General features: G+C 47.1%; 1 protein-coding gene across 26 annotated transcripts in view; it reads left to right on the top strand.

The window, feature by feature from the left end:
• The window catches only part of CELF4 (CUGBP Elav-like family member 4), a gene marked incomplete at both ends in the record, with an annotated part of 273,049 nt that overhangs the window by 62,601 nt on the left and 188,370 nt on the right, over positions 1 to 22,078 (top strand). For all 26 annotated transcript variants that reach the window (XM_080919929.1, XM_080919928.1, XM_080919924.1 and 23 more), the window contains one exon: positions 11,570 to 11,652. In XM_080919929.1, the coding sequence (XP_080776055.1) occupies positions 11,570 to 11,652 (83 nt within the window). The remainder of the gene's footprint in view (positions 1 to 11,569; positions 11,653 to 22,078) is intronic.

The raw sequence follows: 22,078 nt of genomic DNA, 5'->3' as shown, positions 1-22,078 counted from the left end.
CAGAAACTACTGTCAGAAATGGACCTAATATGCAAAGCTTGACGATTTTTCCATGAATCCAGATGTCCTAAGGCTAGAAACAGGTAGGCAGTGGGGGTTGGATAGTTTTCTAAAGTCCTTGGCTGTCTGTTTATAGGAACCTCAAGGTCTATTCTAGGAATAGGGGGGGAAAAAATGCCTGAAGTAGTCAGGAGAGCCATGGGCAATGTACAAGAGACAATGTGGAACTCAAGGTATGAGTCAATAAAGAAAGAAGATAACAAGGGAGAAGAACAGAAATGAAATAAACAAGAAGGAGGAGCAGAGAAAAGGAAAGCAGAGATGAGATAGGGAAGGGAAGAGGAAAGAGAAGAGAAAAGATGGCAAATGCAAATGAAAGCCAAAGAAGGTTTCTGCAGGACGGTTCTCAGGACTGATGCTCTTTCCAACTAAATTACTCCAGGGGATCTAAACTCAGCTCACCTGCTCTGCCTTTATAACCACGCTGCCTTTTCCCTAACACTGCCTCCCTCAGGGCCACTCTAGCTGGGAATGAAGACCCTGAGTTCTGGTCTAGGCAGATTTGAGCAACTACTTCAGCAAGATTGCTGGGGAAAGATAGCATTCAGGATGCTGCCATGGGGAACCACAAGACCTTTAATCATTTGCTGCCTCAGTTTCCTGCCCTGTTATACAGGATGGTAACCCTATTACTTTATAAAATTGGATGAATTTGTCAGTGGACATAAAACAAATAGCACAAAATGCAACACATAATCAAATTTCAGCGAGTGTTCACTGATGACCTTGCCACCTAAGAGCACTATATAAGCCTTGACTCATAGGGTGTATTTCTCATACAATCATCAGATGACTTGCTTATTTTACGTAGGGAGTCCTATAAAACAGTGAGTACACTTCCCATTGTCTGAAGCTTTGTGGATGACCAATAAATGGTTGTGAAATGGATGGAGCATTATGTCATCCATCTAAACTGTCATCCCTCCTCCTAGTCACACGGCTTATTTGGTCTTTCATACATTCAACTGATTTGTCAGCTCCATTTTCTTTTTCCTTCTCTTGGCTTTGTGAGCATTGGGTGAAGGGAGGAAAGAGAGCTGAGTGCTGAACTCTGTTTATCATCCCCATTTGCTAGCATGCTCAATGCACCCTGTGGGTCAGCAATTTGTAGATGAAGCAGAGAAGCTCTAGCAAGAGCCCAGAGCTCACGCTTCTCCGAAATGTGACTGGTCCATCTAAGGCTCTGAGACCAGAAAGAGTGACTCTCTGTTCCAGTCACCTCTACAGACCCCTCCCTGTTGCAGCCTTTGGGTTAAGTATCACTAAATGCCTATGGTTGAACTCGTCTAATTGATGCTGTGTAAAAATCAAAATCAAGTCAGAAGAGTGACTTAAATAACTGAGAGGGAAGGAGAATGCTGCCTACGGCAGAGGGCTGGACTGTAGCCTGCCAGGACTGAGGGAAATTGTTTTTCTTCTTAAAAAAAAAAAAGTTGCATTTACCAAACATTGATCCTGTAATGGGGGACTCTTGACTATTGGTCTTTTCAAAATAGCCTGTCTTAGATGCTGAGGTTGGGAGTTTTGGTGTTGTACAGATGCATCACACATACAAGCATGTGCACTAGCATACAGACACACACATGCATGCACACAGAGTGGGGGAGAGACAAGACACACAGACAGGCATAAACACACAGACAGACTTACATACAAGGACACAGAAAGAGGCACACAGAGACATACATGTATTTGTCATACCACAAACACACACACACACAAACACACACACACACACACACACACACACACACACACACACACACACACACACCTTGTTTCTCTTTCAGTGGCTTACACCCTGTTAAAAGGAAGCCAAAGAATAGAACTGAGGTTAGCTCCCCTCACTGGGCAGTTCCAAGGTCCTGCAGGCTCAGCTCCACGGCACCCCACCCTCCTTCCTGATTCTGATCAGTTCAATCTAATTAAAGCCCAGCCCATGAGCTGTGGTCTTACTAGAGGGATGTGATTTCCACAGATTACAACGGCAAAAAGCCATTCAACTACACACGTTTTTGAGTATTTGAACCTGAAAGGAGGGACTCATTCAAAGGTGAAACAACAGGAGCCTGGAATTTGAGGAGGGTTGCACGGAAGGTGGTGACTCTAGTCTTGGGGAATCCTCTGCCCTCCTCTGACCTCCACAGGTACCTGGCATACATGCAGGTCATTTTTAAATGATTCAGAAACAAGGAGAGAATCCTAGAGATGTGAAAGTCAAGTCCCTAGGGTGACATGGACCATGTTGCTGGGAAGATGGCCTTAGTAGTGTTACTGAGGAAGACTCAACTCTGCCGCCACCTTGCTGCTGTGACCTGTTCTTCTTTAGTGGGAGAATAGAGTCTGATAAGCTTGTCCATCTTCCTCTCAACACACATGGCACCTCACAGACCAAGATTGGTCTCTGTGGTGCATTCAGAGAGTTTCAAACTTGCTAATGTGGTAACAGCATCAGGAACAGCAAAATTACAAATCTCTCTCCTCCCTCCAGCTTCCTCAGTGTATGTATTCTCCTGGGGAAATGACCTCCACCTCTACTTCTAGTAACCATCATGTAAAGCTCCAGCAAGAAGATCCCTAAGGAAAATAGAAAGTATGTACTGAGCTGCCTCCGTGGGCTTAAGACTCTCACCCAAAATGGCTCAGGGACCACCTAGGCTCAGATGAGGCACCTCATCTTTCCCATTCACTGAGTTCAGCATGTCAGACAGGAGCTTAGCTATGTGTGTAGCTACCAAATTTCATACAGAATGAAGAAAAAGTAGATACCCAAGGTGGGTAGAATAACAAAGGTGGTTTCTTTCCCCATGGCAGTTAAGATGACCTTGATTTGGTCAGAGATCTACCTGCTACCCATATCCTAAAGTCTAGTGATGGATAGAAGTCTTGCTGGCTCTCAAACGGGAGTATCAAAACCACCCTTCACACCAATTAGAAGGGAGTAGGTTTGGTGTTGAGGATCTAGCAGAGAACTTATCCTGTCCCTGATGTGAGCAGATGTTCTGATGTTTTAGAGTCCAACCTTGATACTCTACTAACACCCTGTATGGAAGAACACCATAAGCTAGCCACTGTGCTAAAGAGGATTCAGGGGTAAGTGAAGTCAGGTACCATCTTAGTGCACTATGTATGTCCCTGCAGGAAAGGATGAGATCATCCTCGAGCCCCTTCTCTCAAGTGAAGGATGTGGGTGGAAGGTGGAAAGGGATATTTTTGTGCAGGAACCAAGTGTCTGTCTGAGCATCCACATTCATTTATATAGCTCCCAGACATGTCTAAGACCCCTGGGTTTGATGGTAAGAACTGAGTTCCAAATTAGCCCATGATAGATGTTGGGTGTCTTCCATTCTGCTGGTCATGTCTGGTATCTCTCCCAGACTACTGAGCTGTGAGAGAGCTGTGTACCGCACCTTCTCAATGGTATGAAATTGATCAGATACTGGATGTGACAGCACTTTGGCATATAATAGCCAGTTCATGAGTGGGGACACCTTTGTGCTTTCCTGAGGACTCCGAGGAGATGTCAGACTAGAGCAAGGGCACAGAAACAGCCTTGAGGTTGTAGAAACAAAGCTATGGTATGGTCAGATGAGCAGACAGGATTCTCCACAGGGCTCAGTAGGAAAGGCTACACTACCTGCCCCCTACTCCCTTTGTCTTTGAGTCATCAATTCTGGCCAAGAACTGAGGAGGTGAGGCTGTCACTATGTCATATCCATGTCTTGTTCCTTTCCCAGTGCTGTAGAACACAAGACATGTAATTCTCTGGTAGTGAGAGTGTTAACAAGGGCAACTGCCAGGGAGAGTCAGTTGGCAAAGGACACACAGGCTGATTCTTTAACCCTCTGAGGTATGTAGCTCCTTATTCAGAGCCACTGTGGTGTCTCAGCAAGAAGAGAAGGAGGAGATGGGTCCTGTTTCCCTGGGAGACTTAGTTTAGGCCAGGGAATCTGGGCCATGCCAGCACTGGACTCTCTGTTTTGAGGACAACCATGACAGCAAGGACTATGCAAAGGAGGGAACACACTTAGAGTTCTAGGGAAACCCGGTCTCCCTTTACAGTGTATAGTAGAGTTTAATTTTGTAGAAACTCAGCCATGGTCTTGTATGGACCTTACTTCCTGGAACTTCAGATTTAGAAAGGAGACTTCGGAAGGTCAGGGCCGAGCCTGGCTGAAGCAACAGCTTATTGCCTGGTTCTCACCCCAAAGTTGCATCCTCAGAGGAAAAAGGATGGCTTCACCACTAGCTCACTCTCTAGCTTACTCTCTCATATGTCATACCCCACCCCAGCAAACCCTTCTCTCCTTCAGCCAGTCATTTCCCTACCTTACTGCTCTCTGGCCAACCCCCAAAAGACCGGAATTTAGAGATGTCTTCTGCTTTGTAAGCTGTCTGGCTCTGGGCAGAAAAGACCCTCCCCCTGGAAGCAGCCCGTATAATAGAGTATCTCCATTGTGGCCAGACACATAAATATGAGGTAGACAAAGACTCATAGTCTAACTGACAAATGAGATAGGTAATACCTAGGGACTCTAATAGATGTGAGGATGGTGAAGTCAGTAAAAGGGTTTTGGAGGAAAGATGCTGGCTTACCTATGAAAAGACATGAGGCTCTGGAGGAGGGAGTCATGAGGCAGGTAGCAGAGAGAAGATTGATGTTCCAACTCTACCAAGGCAGTGGAGAAGCCCAAGGATGTCAGATGCTATCTGTGACCAGGGAATGTCTGTTTGTATTTTTTTTTAACTTGGAGAAGGAAGAATTATGGGGACTATTGGGATAGAACATGGAAGCAGAAAAGGAGTGTGTTAGGTGGTCCCACTGGAAATGGCTATGTAATAGGCAGAAGGGGTCTTGAGAAAATGGCACAGTAGTTGGGTGGAAAGATAAGTGGAGTAGAGCTTGGTGCTCAGTTTTTTTTTCTACTTACTGCTCTGATTTCTGGGTCCATTCTTAGAGCAAAGTGGCTCACTCTTAGTGTAGAGCATGAACAATGTTCAAAGGTAAGGCCACACAGAAGCCACCAGCATGTGATAGGCTGGACTAAAACCCAAGAGATTGCTCTTGGAAAAGGTACATATTTAGGATAGACCCACAGACAGGGAAACCATGTTAAACCCAGAATATGGGAAGAGAGTAGAAAAACATGGTGCCAGAAGACCAATAACCTCTCTGAAGAACCTTTATGATTTTCTTTTTGTCCCTTTGTTCACCTAAGATAAGGACATTACTTCTCAGCACAGAAACACATCTCTGTTAAATCCCACAAGGGAAATTCAGGAGAATTCTGGGGCTGGGTTGCTGGTGGCCTAGAAAGAGGATTATTGAGGTTGGAGTTTCAGGACCCACAGCAGGCCCAATAGACCCTGATCTATTAGGTCTGATTAATAGATACTGATGTTCTAACAGCACACCAGTCCAGTGTGTTTCAACATGCCCTGCTTGGCATGAGAGAAAACCTTTTGTTAATATGCTTGCAAAACCAGGTGATGGGTATGCAGCTCCAAATCCTCTTCCTGCTTCCTCTGCCCCTCCTTTCCCTTTTCACTTCATCCTTGGGTCTGACTGGTCAGTCCCCTGAGACCCCGCATTCTTCTGATCTCCCCAGCTCCCAGCTCTCTCCTACTTCCTCCAAACCAGCTGATCTCAGGGCCTGAAAGACCTGATGTTTTATTAAAGTCTATATCTTCCTATTCTAAGGCCACCTTCCTCTGACTAATTCTGTAATTCAATTAGTAGGAAGCTGAGGCCTGGTTGAGGGGGGAGGAAAGGGAGCCCATCACCTCGGGAGCCTTTCCTTCTGTGATGATTACACCCCAGGCTTCAGCCCTGTTTGAGTTGGGCAGGAAATTGTTCTTCCTTCACTTCACAATGACAAGGGCCTTTTATCCTGGCTCACGGGGGCTTTGTAAATTACTGCCATCATCTCGGTACAATTAATTCTGCTGCACTGTGTTTCCCCCCTACGTGGGGGAGGACTCCACCCACCTTTCTAGGCACCACCAATACCTTTTACCCTATGGTGGGTAGTAGGGTGCTCTGCTAGAGAAAGGTAGACACCCTTATCCACTTCTCCTGCCCATGCTTCTACTCCACCATTCTGCCTGTCTCTTCCTAGCTGGATTACTGTCCCTGGGTCATGTTGGGTTTTTTTGCTCCCTTTCTTCCTGTGTTTATTGTTCCAAGATTCCCAGTCTCTCTTCCAGCCTCAGTCATGGGTCTCTTGCCTCTCCTTTTCTGTGTGCTTTTGGTCTCTCAGCCTTCCACTTAATCCGAGAGATTTAAAGATGGTGTCCCCACCCCCTTAGGATGGCAGTCTATTCAAAGACACAAGACGTGAAATTGGCAAATAAAAGGGGGGAGGCGAGTAAATACAAAAGTTCAGCCAGGAAAGGTTAGGCGGCTATATAAAGACCAGCGAGCCTGGGCTAGTGCATTCAGCACACAGCAGAGTGACAAGTGCCAGGGCAGAACCAGGGCAGAGTGTGCCAGCAGAGGGGGGCCACCTCCAGCTGTGAGGAAGAGGAGGAGCCTAGGTCATCATTTGCTGATAGGATGCTATATTCAATTTCTCTCCAACTGTGTTATTTCACTGTCCCCACTCCTAGCCAGATGATTTCCCAAGTTCCTTTTCTCTCTGACAAACTGGGGCTCCATTTAGTCCAATGCTGTAAGGGGAGAAAAGAAAGTCTGAGGACCCTTGAAGGACAGAAGGTCAGCAATGATCTGGTGGAAGGGGTTAGAAAGATGGGAGCTCAGGGTAATGTCATGAGATTCCCTGGGTCACTTGAGTAGTTTCTTACCTCAGGCCACACACCGGGAAAGATCTCAAAAGACCAGAGAGTCTGGTGATGCTCTTAGAGCAACTGGCTCCCCTAGCCTGGATTCCATTCCCCAAAGGCCAACTCCTCTCACTCAAGCCTGTGAACCGAACTAACTTATGCTTATAGCTTGCCAGGCAGAGAACCTGCTCCAAAGCTCAGACCTGCACAGTCCGGTTCCAACACAGAGGAGATGCTGAGGCAGCAGGGTATCTGCCCCACCACCTGTCCTCAGGCTGTGTCTGCAATACAGCTGACACCTGGCAGCCTGTCCATCTCCTCCACACAGGCTCTGAGCCCCGCTTTCCATGTTACCTTCTCTCATCATTTACCCCGCTTTATCCTCTTTTCACACAGATTGAGGGTTTTTTTTTTCTTGAAAGTTAATTATGCAAGTGATCTGCGAATACAGTCTGAGTCTAAATGTGTCAAACCAAACAAAAAGTGTAGAATCACCACAGGAATACATCCCCCATCAGCACCTCATGCTCCTGCATTCAGCTCCTTGTAACTTTGCCTGTAAATACAGACACTCGTACATACGGAGCGGTGGGCTCTGCCTCTGCTGTGTATCTGCAACATCAACTCTCATACAGTTTGCTTCTCTTCTCTGATGACGATGCTTTCTTCGTTGCTACGTTAAGGATCGCTTTACCTTCTTAACTACTCTAGAGTATTCGGTTTTAAAATAGAAATATTCTTGCCTTGGGAACATTTTTTTTTTAGGTTTTTCAGGTTTTGTTTTCCTTGGTTTTCTCCCTACTCCTAACAGCCACAACGGACTGTTGCTCTCTCCTCTCAAAGCACAAGTACCAGACCACACATGTATAGGATGGGAACTCAAGGAGGATGACTGGGCCTGACAGCCAGGAGGAACCTTTATGTCACTGGTCCCATCATGGGAAAGACACATCCCCCTCAGAACCTTTTAGGCTCCCAAAGGAAGCCCTGTGACTAGACCCACACATCGTGTGCAGTTAGTTGTAGGATCCACAACAGGATCTGCTTGCCACCCACACTGTGAATTCACAGAAGGCCTCTGCAGGGATAGCTCTGAAAGATCCACTATGCAGCCGAAGACAGTGAGTTTGGCTGGCTTAGTAGCTGCCAGGCTGAGGCTACAAAGTGCCATCCTTTGAGCTACCCCAGCCTCGCAGCTTAGAACCCAGTATGCTCATGTGTTCATTCAGCAGCAGTGAGCTGTAAGAGTTATCTGTTCTGGTGGAAGCTGTGCATACCTCTGCTGTGTTCCTAACTAGGTGAGCTGTGCTCCTAGGACCCCACCTTGGCTCCCACCCCAAACCCATGGTTATGTGGAGTATTGTGTGAGGGCAATAGCCTCCTCTCTACCAAAGCTACCATCCCCTAGGGCTCTGCTCTCATCTCAGCCAGGGCACAAGTTAGTCCTTCCTTGCAGTCTGGATTTGGCATGAAGAGCAGCTTATCCATCTCTGCCTTCCTCAAAAAGCCTTGAGTGAGCAGACTGATCTCTCCTGCAGCAAAGTGAAGTCCAAATCCAACTGCTGGGAGACGGCGAGAGAAGGACCAGAGGCTTGTGTATAAAGCTCTGCCCTCCTCACAAAGGGGTAACGTGATGGGGGATGAAGGAATGTGCTCTGCCCCTCCCCACTTCCTATATCACAATAGGGAACCAGTATCCACAAGTGGGTTCCACAAGGTCAGGATTCAGCTTTGGTTAACACCTGCTGGCTAACAGATCTTCCTACAAGCTTCTAACGGATTACTGTTCTCAAGTTAGAGATAAGATAGATAAGGAACCTGTGATTCAGAAAAAGGAGGCCCCACTTGACCTGTGGCTGGTACAGGGCTCTTATGAGCAGAGTGTATTAGCTTTGTCAAGGAATTCTAGAAGATGGCTATGAACGTACTGTCAGGCTTAAGCAGGGAGCCTATGGGAAGGGAAAAGGCAACCTGTAGTGGCTCATCCACTGCCCCTCACAACAACTCAGGCTCTGCCATCACAAAGGAAGCCCAACATGTAATATCATTCATTGGGGTCTTAGGTAGCTCTTGGCAGCTTCTGAACACAATCTCTGCAACCCCTCAACACCACCACTATGGCCTCCTACCAAGTTAGACGAGGTGTTTGGGCATTCAGTGCTCTCAGTAAGTAAGGCACCTTTGCCCTGCTCTTAGCAAAGAGAAGCAAGCAGAAACAAAACCAGATGGAGTTCCTGCCCTCGTCTGAGCATCAGGAGATCGCCAATCAATGAGAAAATAGATATTAATGTCAGGGAGTATTGGATGACAAATAGGAAAAGAAATAGGGCGAAAGGTCAGGGGAGCTGTGTGGGCTGGAGGTTGGGACGGTGTTGAGGAGATGGGCTGAGAGAATTGATGGAGGAGACCAGATCCGATAGATGCTTGAAGGTAGTGGAGAAGGAAGCAGGCCGGGCTGGTGGAAGGGGTGCGGTGAGGAAGTAGCGACTGCAGAGAAAGGATCTAAGACAGAGACATGTCTCATTAAGATGAGAAAAGGTAAAGTGAGCAAGGGAAGAACTGCGAGCAGGCGGTGAATTCAGAGGTAGAAATGGCAGGGGAAGGTCACTTGGTACTGAGAGGGTATTCCTAAAAGACCCAGATACATGGTAGAGCTCTGGAGTCTCTCAAAAACAATGGAAGAAAATCCTGAAAGCTGGACAAAAGCAACAGATTTCCTGCTCCGGAATAATCCCTTTATTATTGTGGGCTATGAAAACAATATGGTCACTTCCTTCTTCTCCTTCTCTTACTTCCTCTTTCTCTCCAAACCTACCCCTGACCTTGTCCCGAGCTGGCTTGCCTGCATGCAGCTGAGGCATTGGCTGACTCCCTGTAGCAGGCAGAAGACAAGGCCAACAAGGGGACAAGGGAACAGGAGGAAAGACGCCCCTGGGAGAGGCAGGCGGCAGCACGAGGGACGACGTCACAGGGCCTCTGACCGCTATTCATTTCAGTCGCCTGTGTCTCCATCAATAACCGTCTGCCAGTGACCAGGAGGGAAAAGGAGGGGGAGGAGGAAGGAGGGGCAGTGTGGGCCTGGTCCAGGGGAGGGAGGACGGCATGGAGACTCCTTGGCAGGAGGTAGAACCAGCCCTGGAACAGGAGCTTCTGTCTCCCAAGAGCTATTTCCTTTTCTTATGTTTCCTCTTCACACACATTTCCTTCCTGCCATCTCTCCAGGCGGCAAAGAAAAGAAAGCAGGATCTGTTTCTATATCAGTACAGGAGGAACAGAGAGGTTAGTGGGTACAAGCTTGATAGGCACAGGAGAGGACACTGTGGGGACTTTGAGCATCAAGTGGTCACGACAAGCCTAATGACTAGAACTGTCATGTGTGCCAGACAGCCACACCACCTAAGAGCCTCGGGAGAAAAGAACCTGAGTCTAGCACAGAGTAGGTGTTCACAAAGCAAATGGCCTTGGAGGAACCAAAAGGCGTCTGTTAAACAGTCAGTCAGGAAAGGATGAAGCCCACACGGAGGAAGTGGAGCGGACAGGAGCTGCTTCAAGGAGAGTCATGAAAGGGACTGGATTGGGGGCAGTAACCGTGGTGACAGTAGACTGGTCACAGAAATGGGGTGGAAATAGAAGGAGCAAGGAAGGCTAGAGAAGACCTGGGAAGTAGGAAGTCTATCCTGCCGGTCCTTTCTCTAGGGTTGTGGGTAGCTTTGCAGACAAGCCTGTTTTGGTCAGAGATGGCCTATACACTTTTACTGTGGCTTCCAGCTAGTTTTGCAGATCAGCCTAGCTGCATTCATACCTGAAAACAGAGAAGAGGTCCCTGTCGCTAGTCAGCAAACATTCTGTCCTGTGTCATGGTGCCTACAGAGGGGCACTGAGCACTCCAGTGAGCAGGTTGCACCGCACAGAACACACCCTAGAGTCCCTGACATGAAGCACTGGAGTGGGGTTGTTACAATGGCTCAGCGGGAGACATGGACAGGACGTGGGAGAGTATGCTCAGCTCTTTTAATTGAAGAAGATGAAGGCGAGGTGGTGTGAGGCAGAGCTGCCCTCGAGAAGCTCGAGGCACAACACGGGTAGGCCTCAGTGGGTTTGGTAGCCTAAGAAACCGTCGGACCAGGAGGTGTGTGAAGACCCTCAACACAGCTCTGACAGCAGGAACTGGGGCAGAGAACACAAAGGACACCTGACAAACCTATTTGTTTGATTAAGACGACTGACCTGCCCTGGCCTTTATCAGGAAGGTCCCCAACACTTGTACTCCTGGGGGGTGGGGGGGGGACTAGCTCAAGGAAGGAGGCCCATTCAATAACAGCCAGGGGAGGTAAAAGAGAAAGCTGCCCCTTCTGAAAGGTGTAGGGACTAGCATTGAAACTGATTAAAAACAACACTGACAGGGAGTGGGGAGACGGCAGAGACGCCTGGAGCACCAGGGCGCAAGGACAGGGAGAGACCCATGGGCAGAGAAGGGGGGCGTGAGGAGTAGGGAGGACTCCGCGGAGGGAGCAAAATAGAAAAAGCCACGGAGGAAGGAGAAGCAGACAGACGGGAGACCGAGGGGCAGGGAAGCTCAGAGGAGAGAGCCCAGGAAAGAGCGAGGTGGGGAGAGCAGTGACGAGCAGGAGGGCGGGAGAGTGGGGCGGGCGGCAGGGCGCGGCGGCGGGCCGGGCCTGGCTGGGGGCGCCCCACTGACCCTTGTCGCCGCTTGCTTCCCTCCCAGGCTGCGCTTTCCTCACCTACTGCGAGCGTGAGTCAGCGCTGAAGGCCCAGAGCGCGCTGCACGAGCAGAAGACCCTGCCCGGGGTAAGTGGCGCTGGCCGCGGCGCAGCGGGCCGCGCGCCGACAGGGGGCGACTTCGGGAGGTCGGGCAGCGACGACGCGCAGGGCGGGGACAGCAGGGACCCTGCTGCCCCGGCTGCCTCTCGCTGAGCCCCGGAGCTCGCGCCCAGGGGAGGGTGCAGGGGCCGTGGGTACTGAGCTTGGACGCGCCCGTCGCTAGGCTCCTGGCCGTCCAGAACCGACGGGGAAGGATCTTGGCGGTGGCCGGGAGCCCAGGCGAGGCTAAAGCGCACACGGCCCGGGGTGGGGCGCTGCATGTCCCGGGCCTGGAGCCGCGCACTGTCTGGTGATGCCTCAGATGCTCGCCCCGCTCTCAAGAGCATCCAGCAAGGTCCCGCTGGGGTCCCGCACCAGCGGCTCCCGAGCCCCCTGCCCGCGTTAGGAGGGGCGCCTCCCCGCCGCCGCCAGTGAGATCACCACGGTTTATTTAAGGAGCCAGCCCTCGTCTTTGATAAACTATCGCGCCTTGGCCCTGGTTTATAGCTTCTGCGCGGGGGAGAAGAGAATTATTTATGGCCCCCCTAACTGGGTGTGATATCAGCCGTGGCTATTATCGAGGCTAGTTCATCACCATAAAATAAGAAGTGTCCCTCGGGTCAAGGGTCTGCGCGGTCTCTCCTGTGGGTTCAGAGAGATTGGGTTGGAAGGTTAGGAAATATACAGCTGCTGAGCATCTAAAGATAAATTGAAAGATGTGTGTTTGTGGGCATAGCTTAAAGAATTTGTAAATATGCAGGCGTATACAGTGGGCGCTGCTGGGAAGCACGTGTGTTCTCTATGTATGCACGCCTATGCTTAGGACATGCGTGTTTACATTCTTACCAAGCAAACCGTATGTAAACATAGGTTTCCATTTCTGCCCCCACTGCAGGAAAGGTTAACTAGGTAGACAAGAGCAAATGGTACACCCGAGGGTGAAGCAGTTCCCACCTCTACCCGATTCCCCCTTGCTTCCGAGGTCTTTAGTTAAGGCTTTGGGTAGAGAATGCAGGATTACACAGGCCCTTCCTCCCTTTATGACAGCCTTTGTATTGTATTTTGGTATTTGTGATTGCAAAGCACGGGGCTGAGTCATCTTAATAACATAGCCGCGGATGCAAATGTATGGAAATGCAGGCGCGCGCAGATTTTGTGTGGAGCGGGGCTTTGGCAGGGTGGCCGTTCCCAGTTGGTTTTTTAGTGGCGCGACTACATGCACATATATTATAGTAATACTTTCTGGGTGCTCTCTGTAGGATGGCAGAAATGTGCTCCACGTTATGCGTGACGCATAAAGCCATATTGTAAGACAGTCAAAGGTTTCTCAGAAAGGTTTGTGCTGATTAATAAAGTGTTTATGGCACTTTGTTTGGGGGGGGGGGATAGATATTTGAGAGCCATCCAAATGGAATAGAAAATACCACATTGCTATTGGAGGCCCTCCATCAGCTTGAGAGAGATTGCTGGGGAGTTTCATGCTGGCTAAAAGCCGGAATCAGATGGGGAAACAGAAAGAGAGATGGTGAGATGTTAGGATTTTTTGAAAAAAAAAAAAAAAAAAAAAAAAAAAACTGGATTGTTCCAGATCTAACCTTAACTCGTGGTTGTTTATTTTACATATAATAGAATAGCTAAATGATGAAGTGTATTAGTTCTTTAATAATTTATAGAAATACTTTGATGTTGCAGTAATTACATTAAAGGTCACATATCAAAGGTAATTTGGTTGAGCAGCTGTGATGGTTTCTCAGAAGCAATCAATATCACTGTCCGTGGTGCTGATTTCACCAAGGGGCCTGCCAGATTAAAGAAGGCTTATTACCAGGCAGAAAGGCCCAGGGGAAATCAGGAGCACGTTGGAGCGAGGCACCAGCCCCCCTTCTACCGATAATTAACACCATTCCCCATAATCTGCGCTAATCCTTCATACTGGGAGATCCAGTGGCATTTTTCTGAAAACACAAAGACAAGTTGGGCAAGTCAGGGAGAAAAAGGCAAAAAGAGCCATGAATATGTGTTGGCAGAGATGGGGAGAAAGTAGATGCCTCTGGTGGGGATCAGACACAACTCAGGGTTTTCTGTGCTGCCGGAAACATCATCCTTTCCACTAAAGATTCCAGGGAATCAGGCTCACAACCCTTGTCATACAGTTCTCTAGGCAGGAGGAGCTCACACAGAGAGAAACACAGGTGACAGATAGAGTACCAGCTACAGGTTCTGAGAACACAATGTCCCCACACAAACTCGAATGAAGACAAATGGAAAACAAAATGACCAGGTAAATTATGCTCTAAAGTGGAGTCATTTTGATCAGGAAAAGCAGAGCTGCCATTATTATTGTGAGCTGGCTTTCTCCTTGGAGATCAGAGGAAGTATGCCACCAGCAAATGCAGGGAGAGGTTCGAGCAAAAGGTTCTTCAACTAAATCATATGTTCCTGACTTGAGGCTGTGTTTACATATGTCTGTGTGCCTGGAAGCAAGGCACAGAAGAAACCTCTTCTTGTCTGGGGTGGCCATGTTAGGTGCCCAGTGAGCACCCTCTATATCTGACTAAAGAGAATGAAATTGAAAAAAAGAACCTGGAGAACTAGAAACCTCAGCAATTTAGGCACTTTTCCAGACTTCAAAATCCATTAAAATCAATCCATTAAAGCCAGCCCTCTACTTTCTTACTGCGGAGAGATAGGAGGGAAAGCTGGTGCAGGCAACACATTCTGCCTCCCAGCAAGTTACAAAGCCAGCATCCCCCTTCCAGTAGAAAAATAACCCATTGTTGTACACAAAGGCACATAAAGAGGGCACATGCACACACCGCTACAGCTACCAACATCAGAACAGCAACCGCAGCTGGACCAGAGGCTCTCCTCACTCACCTTTATCCAGGAGAACAGAGAAGCTAAAGTTTCTCTTGGGATAACTAGAATTTTAGAGAACGAGTCCCCATTGAATGTTCTTCTGAATCAGAGGCCAATTTCCCTGGAAATCAGTCTAATTGAAACTGTTTTGAGAGATGATGGAGTCCTCTTCTTGACCAGTGTCACAAATGGATTATTATTCTTGAATATGCCATGATTTCAGTAGAGTGGTATTACTAGACCATGAAGCCTCACCAGGGTCCTTAGGAATAGGGCCTACTGCCAGAAAGTGGAATAATGCACTTTGTGATAACTCTCTTGCTCTCTCTCTCTCTCTCTCTCTCTTTCTCTCTCTCTCTCTCTCTGTGTGTGTGTGTGTGTGTGTGTGTGTGTGTGTGTTTGTCTTTATTTTTCCGTCTCTCTGTCTTTCTCTGTGTGTCTCTCTGTGTCTCTTTGTGCCTCTCTGTCTCTCTCTGTCTCTCTCTGTGTCTCTGTGTGTCTCTGTCTCTCTCTGTCTCTCTCTCTGTCTCTCTCTCTCTCTGTCTCTCTCTCTGTCTCTCTCTCTCTCTCTCTCTCTCTCTCTCTCTCTCTCTCTCTCTCTCTCTCTCTCTCTACTATTTCCTATCTGTACAAATACAAGTCTCTTCTCTCCATGTTTAGAGGCTACAATTGTAGAGTGTGGCTTCTTAACCCATCAGCAAGCATTTTAAAATACATCACCTTTCCTTTTGGAATTGCCCATCAAGTTGGGGACAGAAGCCACACATATACATATAACCAGTAATGAGAGACAATAGAGGTTACAGTACAGTGACATATGTAGCTACTTAGCATTCACAGTGAATACTTGCTAAGCACTGTATTAGATGATAAGCATGGTGCCACATGTCACCTCACTTACCTCCGTCTCTTTTTAAAACCACCCTGAATGGAATACACGATGCTCTTGATCACAAAATTGATAAAGAGTTCTAGATCTCCCACTGCCGTTCAAGTTCCTTACTTCTATAGTGCCATCGATTTCTTTAGATCTTTCAAAGTGACAAAGATGGCTATGGGCGTGCTTCAGGTTTCCTTCAGGATATGAGCATGTAGGAAGAGAGTTTGGAGTCATATGACTATACTAGAGGAACAAACGGCCTAACACTGTGCAAGCACAACAGGGAAGAAGCCTGACCAGAAAGCCCACCTGAAAGAGAGGTATCCATGCCCCATGCCAGCTCTGAGAACTAGACAGAGTCTGGGAGTGCACAGGAAGCCCTGTGGAAGAACTGTGTGCCTTAAAACTCAGCTTCACTGCAGAGTCCCAGATTCCCCAGACTTTGGGGCTTTGCAGGGGATTGTCTTCCGGGGAGAACCCATCTGTTTCCAAAGTTAGGAATATGGGGCCTAGGTGATGAAGCTCTGACTAAGGAAATGCAGAAAATGAGATGAGAGGTGACTTACTTCTTCGACAGCAGAAAGTTTCTTGGCCCAAGCTTGGGAAAGGGGCGGACTGAGTTCAGTTAGCGGAAGGCCTGAAGGCAAAGAGGGAGGAGGAAGCTGTGTGGTTGGGGAGCTGGCATGCTGGAAGTGAACTGTTTCTTCTTGGTAAACATGGAAATGCCAATCTCCTAGTCAAAGATGAGCTTTTGTAACCTCACTGAGCAACTAACACATGCTGTTGCCTCCCACCCACCTCCCGAAGACACACAAGAGACAGGCAATGTCCCTGCTGTCCACACACCCCAATTCATCTCTCGAAATACAGGGCTTGTCATTCCCATGGCAAATTAGGGTGACCTTCTGTGAGTTTGTAAAGAAGGTTAGTAAGGTGGGAAATTCACCAAACATGAACTTTGGGTGGAGCCTTAGCATTGAGGTCCCTTCTAGTGTCTCCCTTGAGTCTCCCTTGCCCTGGATTTCATTTACTTTTTTCTCACATCTTCTGATCTGTTTCCTCCTGTTCTCCCTTATGGATATCTTCCTCTTGCCTTTCATTTCCAACCCCCACCCGTTTTTCTGTCCTCTCAATGTTTTTTCTCCCTCCTCTCTTTACCTCATGGCTCCTTTTACTTACCCCATCATGGCACCTGTACAAGGCTCTAGTGGGACCTCCACCCGCCTTCAAGGGGCTTCCCTAATAAGGCCCATCTCCTTCTCGAACTGCCCTGCCATTGAAGGATCCATCTAATTTTATGTACAACTGTAAAGATGAATGATAAGTAGAAAGGATACAGGCAAGAGGATGAATAAATTATAAAGGGCAAATGATGACAAGCCAGGGGTCTCCAGAGAGAGTGATATGATAACAGAAACTAGAGATGAATTTATGAAGGGAAGAGTTAGCTTGCTCAGAGGCTGTGAATTCTCCGAGGTAGTTTTACAACTCCTGGTGATCGGAATAATCAAAGCATTTCGGTTTAGAAATGTGATACATTTCTACTTGTATGTCTTGCACAAAGTGTCAGGTTTGTCTCTGTGTAGTGAATCTGCGTTTTGCCATGACCTGTGTCTTCTCTCACAATCTCTGCCACCTTCTGCGTCTCTGCTTGAGATAGTAGTACCACAGCCAGACTCACATGATCTTCCTGCTGTCCTTCTGGCTGAGTGTGTTGGTTTGGGGACAATATGACAAAATACCACCAACTGGAGGCTTTAACCACAAAAACATATCTTGGTTCTTGATTCACAAAGCAAGATGCCTGTAGGGTTGGTTTCCCCTGAAGGCTTAAAAACAATGTCTCCTATGCCTCTCTTCTAGATTCTAGATTTGGGGATCTTGTTGGCTACAGGTTTTCTGTCTATTGCTTTGTCTTGTAGTCCTTGGTCCACTATTTCTGTACCCATATGTTTAACTTCTAAAGAAACCAGTCACATTAGATCATGGTCCATCCCATGGACCTCACCTGGGTTTTCTGTAAAGATTCAATACATTCTTACTCACAGGTAAGACTTCATTCTCTCTGACACAAGCACAGTTTAATATGTAATGTTGAACAAGATGCTTCCTTTGGCAGAAGGTCCAAACACCTTCAGTGATGCCTAAGCCATGTTCTTCTGTGGGGAAAATGAGTGACATATCATTTTTCATTCCCATCGTCCCTAAAGAAAATTTTCCATCTGTCTTTAGGCAGTGGCCCTTAGGTGGACAATTTAGCACCCAAGGAACATTGGGCATTGTTTGAAGATGCTCCTGGCATCTGTGAGGAGTATCCAGAGATTAGTTTATAGATTCTGAAATGCACGTGGCAGTCTCCCCAATAATCATCTAGTTCCCCAAATGTCATTTGTACCAAGGAAGAGAAACTATCTGAAAGCCAAGGGATGCATAGAGGACAGGAAGGACAGCAAGCTCAGAGACTGAGCATCCACTCTTAATGCCTGGTTCTCATTCATTTTGAGGATAAGTCCAATGGTCCTTATTATGAGAGGAGCTGAGGTTGTGGTAGAGAGCATACATGTAAATGGTGTGAATAGCCAGAACAACAAAGTTCATCTTTTATCTCTGGCCACAAAACTGGTGATGCCTACTTCGTGTTTTAGCCTACAGGACAGACTCAGCCACAAACCATTTCCAGCTCTGCTCTTTTCTTTGACTGACATGACATAAATAATCTGAGTGACATGACCTGAGAATTTACTCATGACAGCTTCCCTCTTTGGAAGACCCTCTTCCATCCCAACAGAAAGCCCATGTGTCAGGCATATGCTCAGCACAGCATCCCTTTGCTATGTAACACCAATCTGATCCCATTATCCAGAAGGCAATACCCACGTGAATGGGAGTACAAGAGCCTCACAAAGAGAGCCAAAGGACTTTCTGTCCAGAGACGGTGTCAGCTGGACCAAGGGGTACAACCTACACCACACAAGGTTTGCTTTTCTTCTTTGATCCCCCTGTTTCACTACCCCCACTGCAGACCCTGCTTTCCCCTCCTGAGAAAGAGGCTGAGTCCTCCCCACCTCAGGGCACGTACCTCCCTCCTAGATGAGCCATTTCTTCGCTGCCCTATACACATTGGTTTTGTACATTCACATAAATTTATTACAAAGAAATGACTGTAGACCCTGAGACATCCAAAGCAAAGTTGAGGCTGGCTACATGCTATGGCTGATGAGACTTTCTATGAGTCAGAAAACACCTGTGCTGTTTGCCACAGGCTTGGACTCAAGAAGCCATGTGGGTAAATGGATGCAGCCTTGGGATCTACGTTTAGGTACAGCTGCCAAAACAATCCATGTGACTCCTGCTCATCTAATATCCTCCCTAGAGCCACCATCTAGGTTGTTTGCCTCTGGAATCCCTTCTAATTCTGACATTCTTCATATTTCTAAAATAAGAGAGCCAGCATTCCACACATTGCTTAAGAAGACAGAATAAAGGGGTGAGTGGAAAACTCTGTTCTCTCCTTTAAGTCACATGGAACCAGTAATATGTATGACATGAGCTGAGAATTTTTCTCATGACAGAACTGGATCAAGAACCCAAACCTCCAAGACTCATCCATGGCGGTGGTCTATAGCCTCTCCCTTTGGAAGACTCCTTCCTGCCCAAACAGAAAGCCAGTATATCAGGTGTGTGTGCAGCCCAGTATCTTTTTGTTAGTATGATTTTATCTTCTGCCCTCCACCGCCTGCCACCATAGATGGCAAGTGTAGTAAAGAAAGGGTCTGACAGATCCCTCCCTGGTGCACCCACCCAGAGCCAAAGCTAGATCCTCTGCTCATTGTGAAGAGTGCAAAGAGTCCTTTTGCCATTTGCAACAGCACTGACCTATGGTGGTACATACAGAAAACTTGTCCCATGTTTAATACAGAATAAAATAAGCCAGACTCTGTGTTTTTGCTGAAGATGCCTATAGTGTGATAGCAATAGGAAGTGTCTTATGGCTCCTGAAAGATAAATCAGGTTGTCTTGAGGAGTACCAGCCCCTGCTGTGGTCACTTATTTCCAGACCTTTGTCCTGCTGGTACCTTCTTCATAGGAAAATCAAGGTTGCTCTGTGCCCTGTAAGACAAAACTGTTATCATTGCCCTCTGTCACTCAGAAAATCTAGCCAAAGCCCAACCCTTTCCTGGATTCCCCAGACCCTCAAAGCCCTTGCACACTCGTCATCTTCCTTCAGGGGTCTCTGTTTTCTATTTCAGTTATCCTCTGCTGGGCAATTCCCACGCACCCTCAAGGTCTAAGTCTGACATGTGTTCTCTGTGCAAACTCTGTCCATGTGAGATTTGTAGTCCCCAGAGTCACCCAGCACCGCCTGTTAGTCCCAGAGTCCCCTATTAACATCACATTTCACGCCCAGAGACATGGTCACCAGTGCTTGCCTTGCCTGGTTCAGAAGAAGGCATGGGAATACATCAAGGGCAGCTTCTCTCTCTTCAGAGTGTCCTTGATGAGCATGGCAGCTCACAAGGGCACACAGTCAGGTCAGTCATCACAACCCTCTGTCCTTATCACCTACATTCACCCTAAGAAGGTTCCCAGCTTATATATATATATTTTATAGGGAAGGCTTGGTTGGAAAGAAAGCAACCCTGGCTTTGCAGTGTTGGGTGCAGGGAAGAAAGGCTATAAGGAAGAAGAATTGACCCCAGAAGCCACAACTCAAGAGTGTGAATGGGTGTCCTCAGGAGAGAGAGCCAGAGGTTGTCACTGTGCCTGCATGAGTCTTGGCAAGACTATTAAAGGGTTTCTCAAACTTTCGTCAGAAAGCAAGCCTAAGACAGGATTTCTGTAAGAGCTGCTGCTCCTGGTTGGATGTGCTTTAGGACTAAGGGGGGGTCCTTTTAGAGAGCATTTGTGTGGGTGAACAGAGGACAAGATTTCTCTGTGTTTTGGACCAGTGGGGTTCCGGAACTGTGGGCTGCCTTGAACCATCAAAGATAAGCAACCCCAGGTGGTGATGGCAAAAAGTAATATTGTTCGGTATCAAAGTCCTCATGAAAATAGTTGTAACAAGAAAAGCACTAGTATTTAATGGGACGAGGTCTTTCTAGGGCCTCTGAGTCTATTGTGGTGTAAAAGCAAATCTGGATCAAATACATTTATGGTACGCCTTCAGGCAACCACCAGGGGGTGCCAGAAAAGTGGTGTTCTCTCATGGTAGCCAAGTGGGCACAAGGCAAGAGTTTGACCCAGGGTCTTGTACCTAATTCTGTGTCCAGAAGAGAGGAAGTAAAATGAACTCAAACACCCCCACTCCTCCCTTGAAATGCCAATAGCCTGTGAAGATGTCATCCTTCCGGATGACTTGGGTCTGAGTTTTCTACTTTGTATAATGAAGTCACGTGTGTGAGCCCTTTATATGCTGAGAATTGCTATAAATAACTCAAGTATAATTACTAATGACAAAACAATGTTGTGAGTATGGATGACCTCCAGAGTCCTTTGCAGCAGTGCAATCTATGATTTCTAATTCACATTTGAAATAGAAGATAATAAAAATATAAAATAGTTCAAATATGCAACTTGGACTATTTGACCTGTTTTACCTGTTTTTTTTTTTTTTTTTTTTTTTTTTTTTTTTTTTTTTTTTCAGAGAAAAATAATGGCAGTGAGCCATAATGACAAAAAATTGTCCATGGATGGAGAGAGCAAAATTCTTATGGGTGTGTAAGGCAGGAAGAATTGGGAGGGTGGCATGTTAGTCAGCTTTCTGTTGCTATGATAAAATATGCTACTGGAGATGTTCTATTCATTGTCATTTGGACTGTTACTTCTGGACTTAGAGCAAAGCAACCCATCATGAAAAAACAGAACCACATAGAGATCAACACCAGAGAAAGACACAAACAAAAAAGGGTTCCTAGACAACACAGTCCCTTAAAAGGGGAGATAATTCCCAATTTTCTAAAGACCTCCCATAAGCACCATCTTATAAAGACTCCACTTCCACACTGTGCTACCTTAAGGACATGTAGGGACATTCAACATCAAAAACACAGCTTTTAGCAAAACAAGTAAATATGTAAGGTTTGGGGGGATGGAAATCTGAACTCTCCTCCTACTCGGGACTGAGAATGAAGAGGTGTTTAGAGAGTGAAGTATGTTCTTTAGAATCTCCAGTCCCGTTCAGCCTGTGAGTACCTATCATCTCCAGACAAGTGAGCTGCCCAAGATCCTTTACATTCTGTGGCTTCAGGCTCAGAGAGTCTCCCACTTCTAATTCCCCCCAGAAAGATTCTGCAACTCCCTTGCTGAATGCCAGCAGCCCCCACAGAACCTCCCTTCACACCCCCTGTATCATCTATGGAACACTCCAAGTCTACTGTCTCTCATACAAAGCTCCCTGTTGTTTGAATCTCCCAAACTAAATATGAAGATCAGACTACAAGATCACTACAACAGCAATGCTCGAGCTTTGTTAGAAGGATCTTGGGTCATATGCCATCACACACCTGATTCACGTGACCTAAACTGCACCTTCCACATTAGAACAAAATCCCTAAGGAAATAATAACCATGAAGGAGTCTGACATCCCCGAACAGAAGGACCCACAGAAGGAGATTACAGAAAAGCATGTGAATGCAAGTGGGGTTTCCTCAAATAGACTTCAGTGGCCCTGAAAA

Source organism: Micromys minutus (assembly GCF_963924665.1).
Source record: "Micromys minutus genome assembly, chromosome: 8".
Taxonomy (NCBI): domain Eukaryota; kingdom Metazoa; phylum Chordata; class Mammalia; order Rodentia; family Muridae; genus Micromys; species Micromys minutus.
This window is presented reverse-complemented; position numbering and strand designations above follow the sequence as displayed.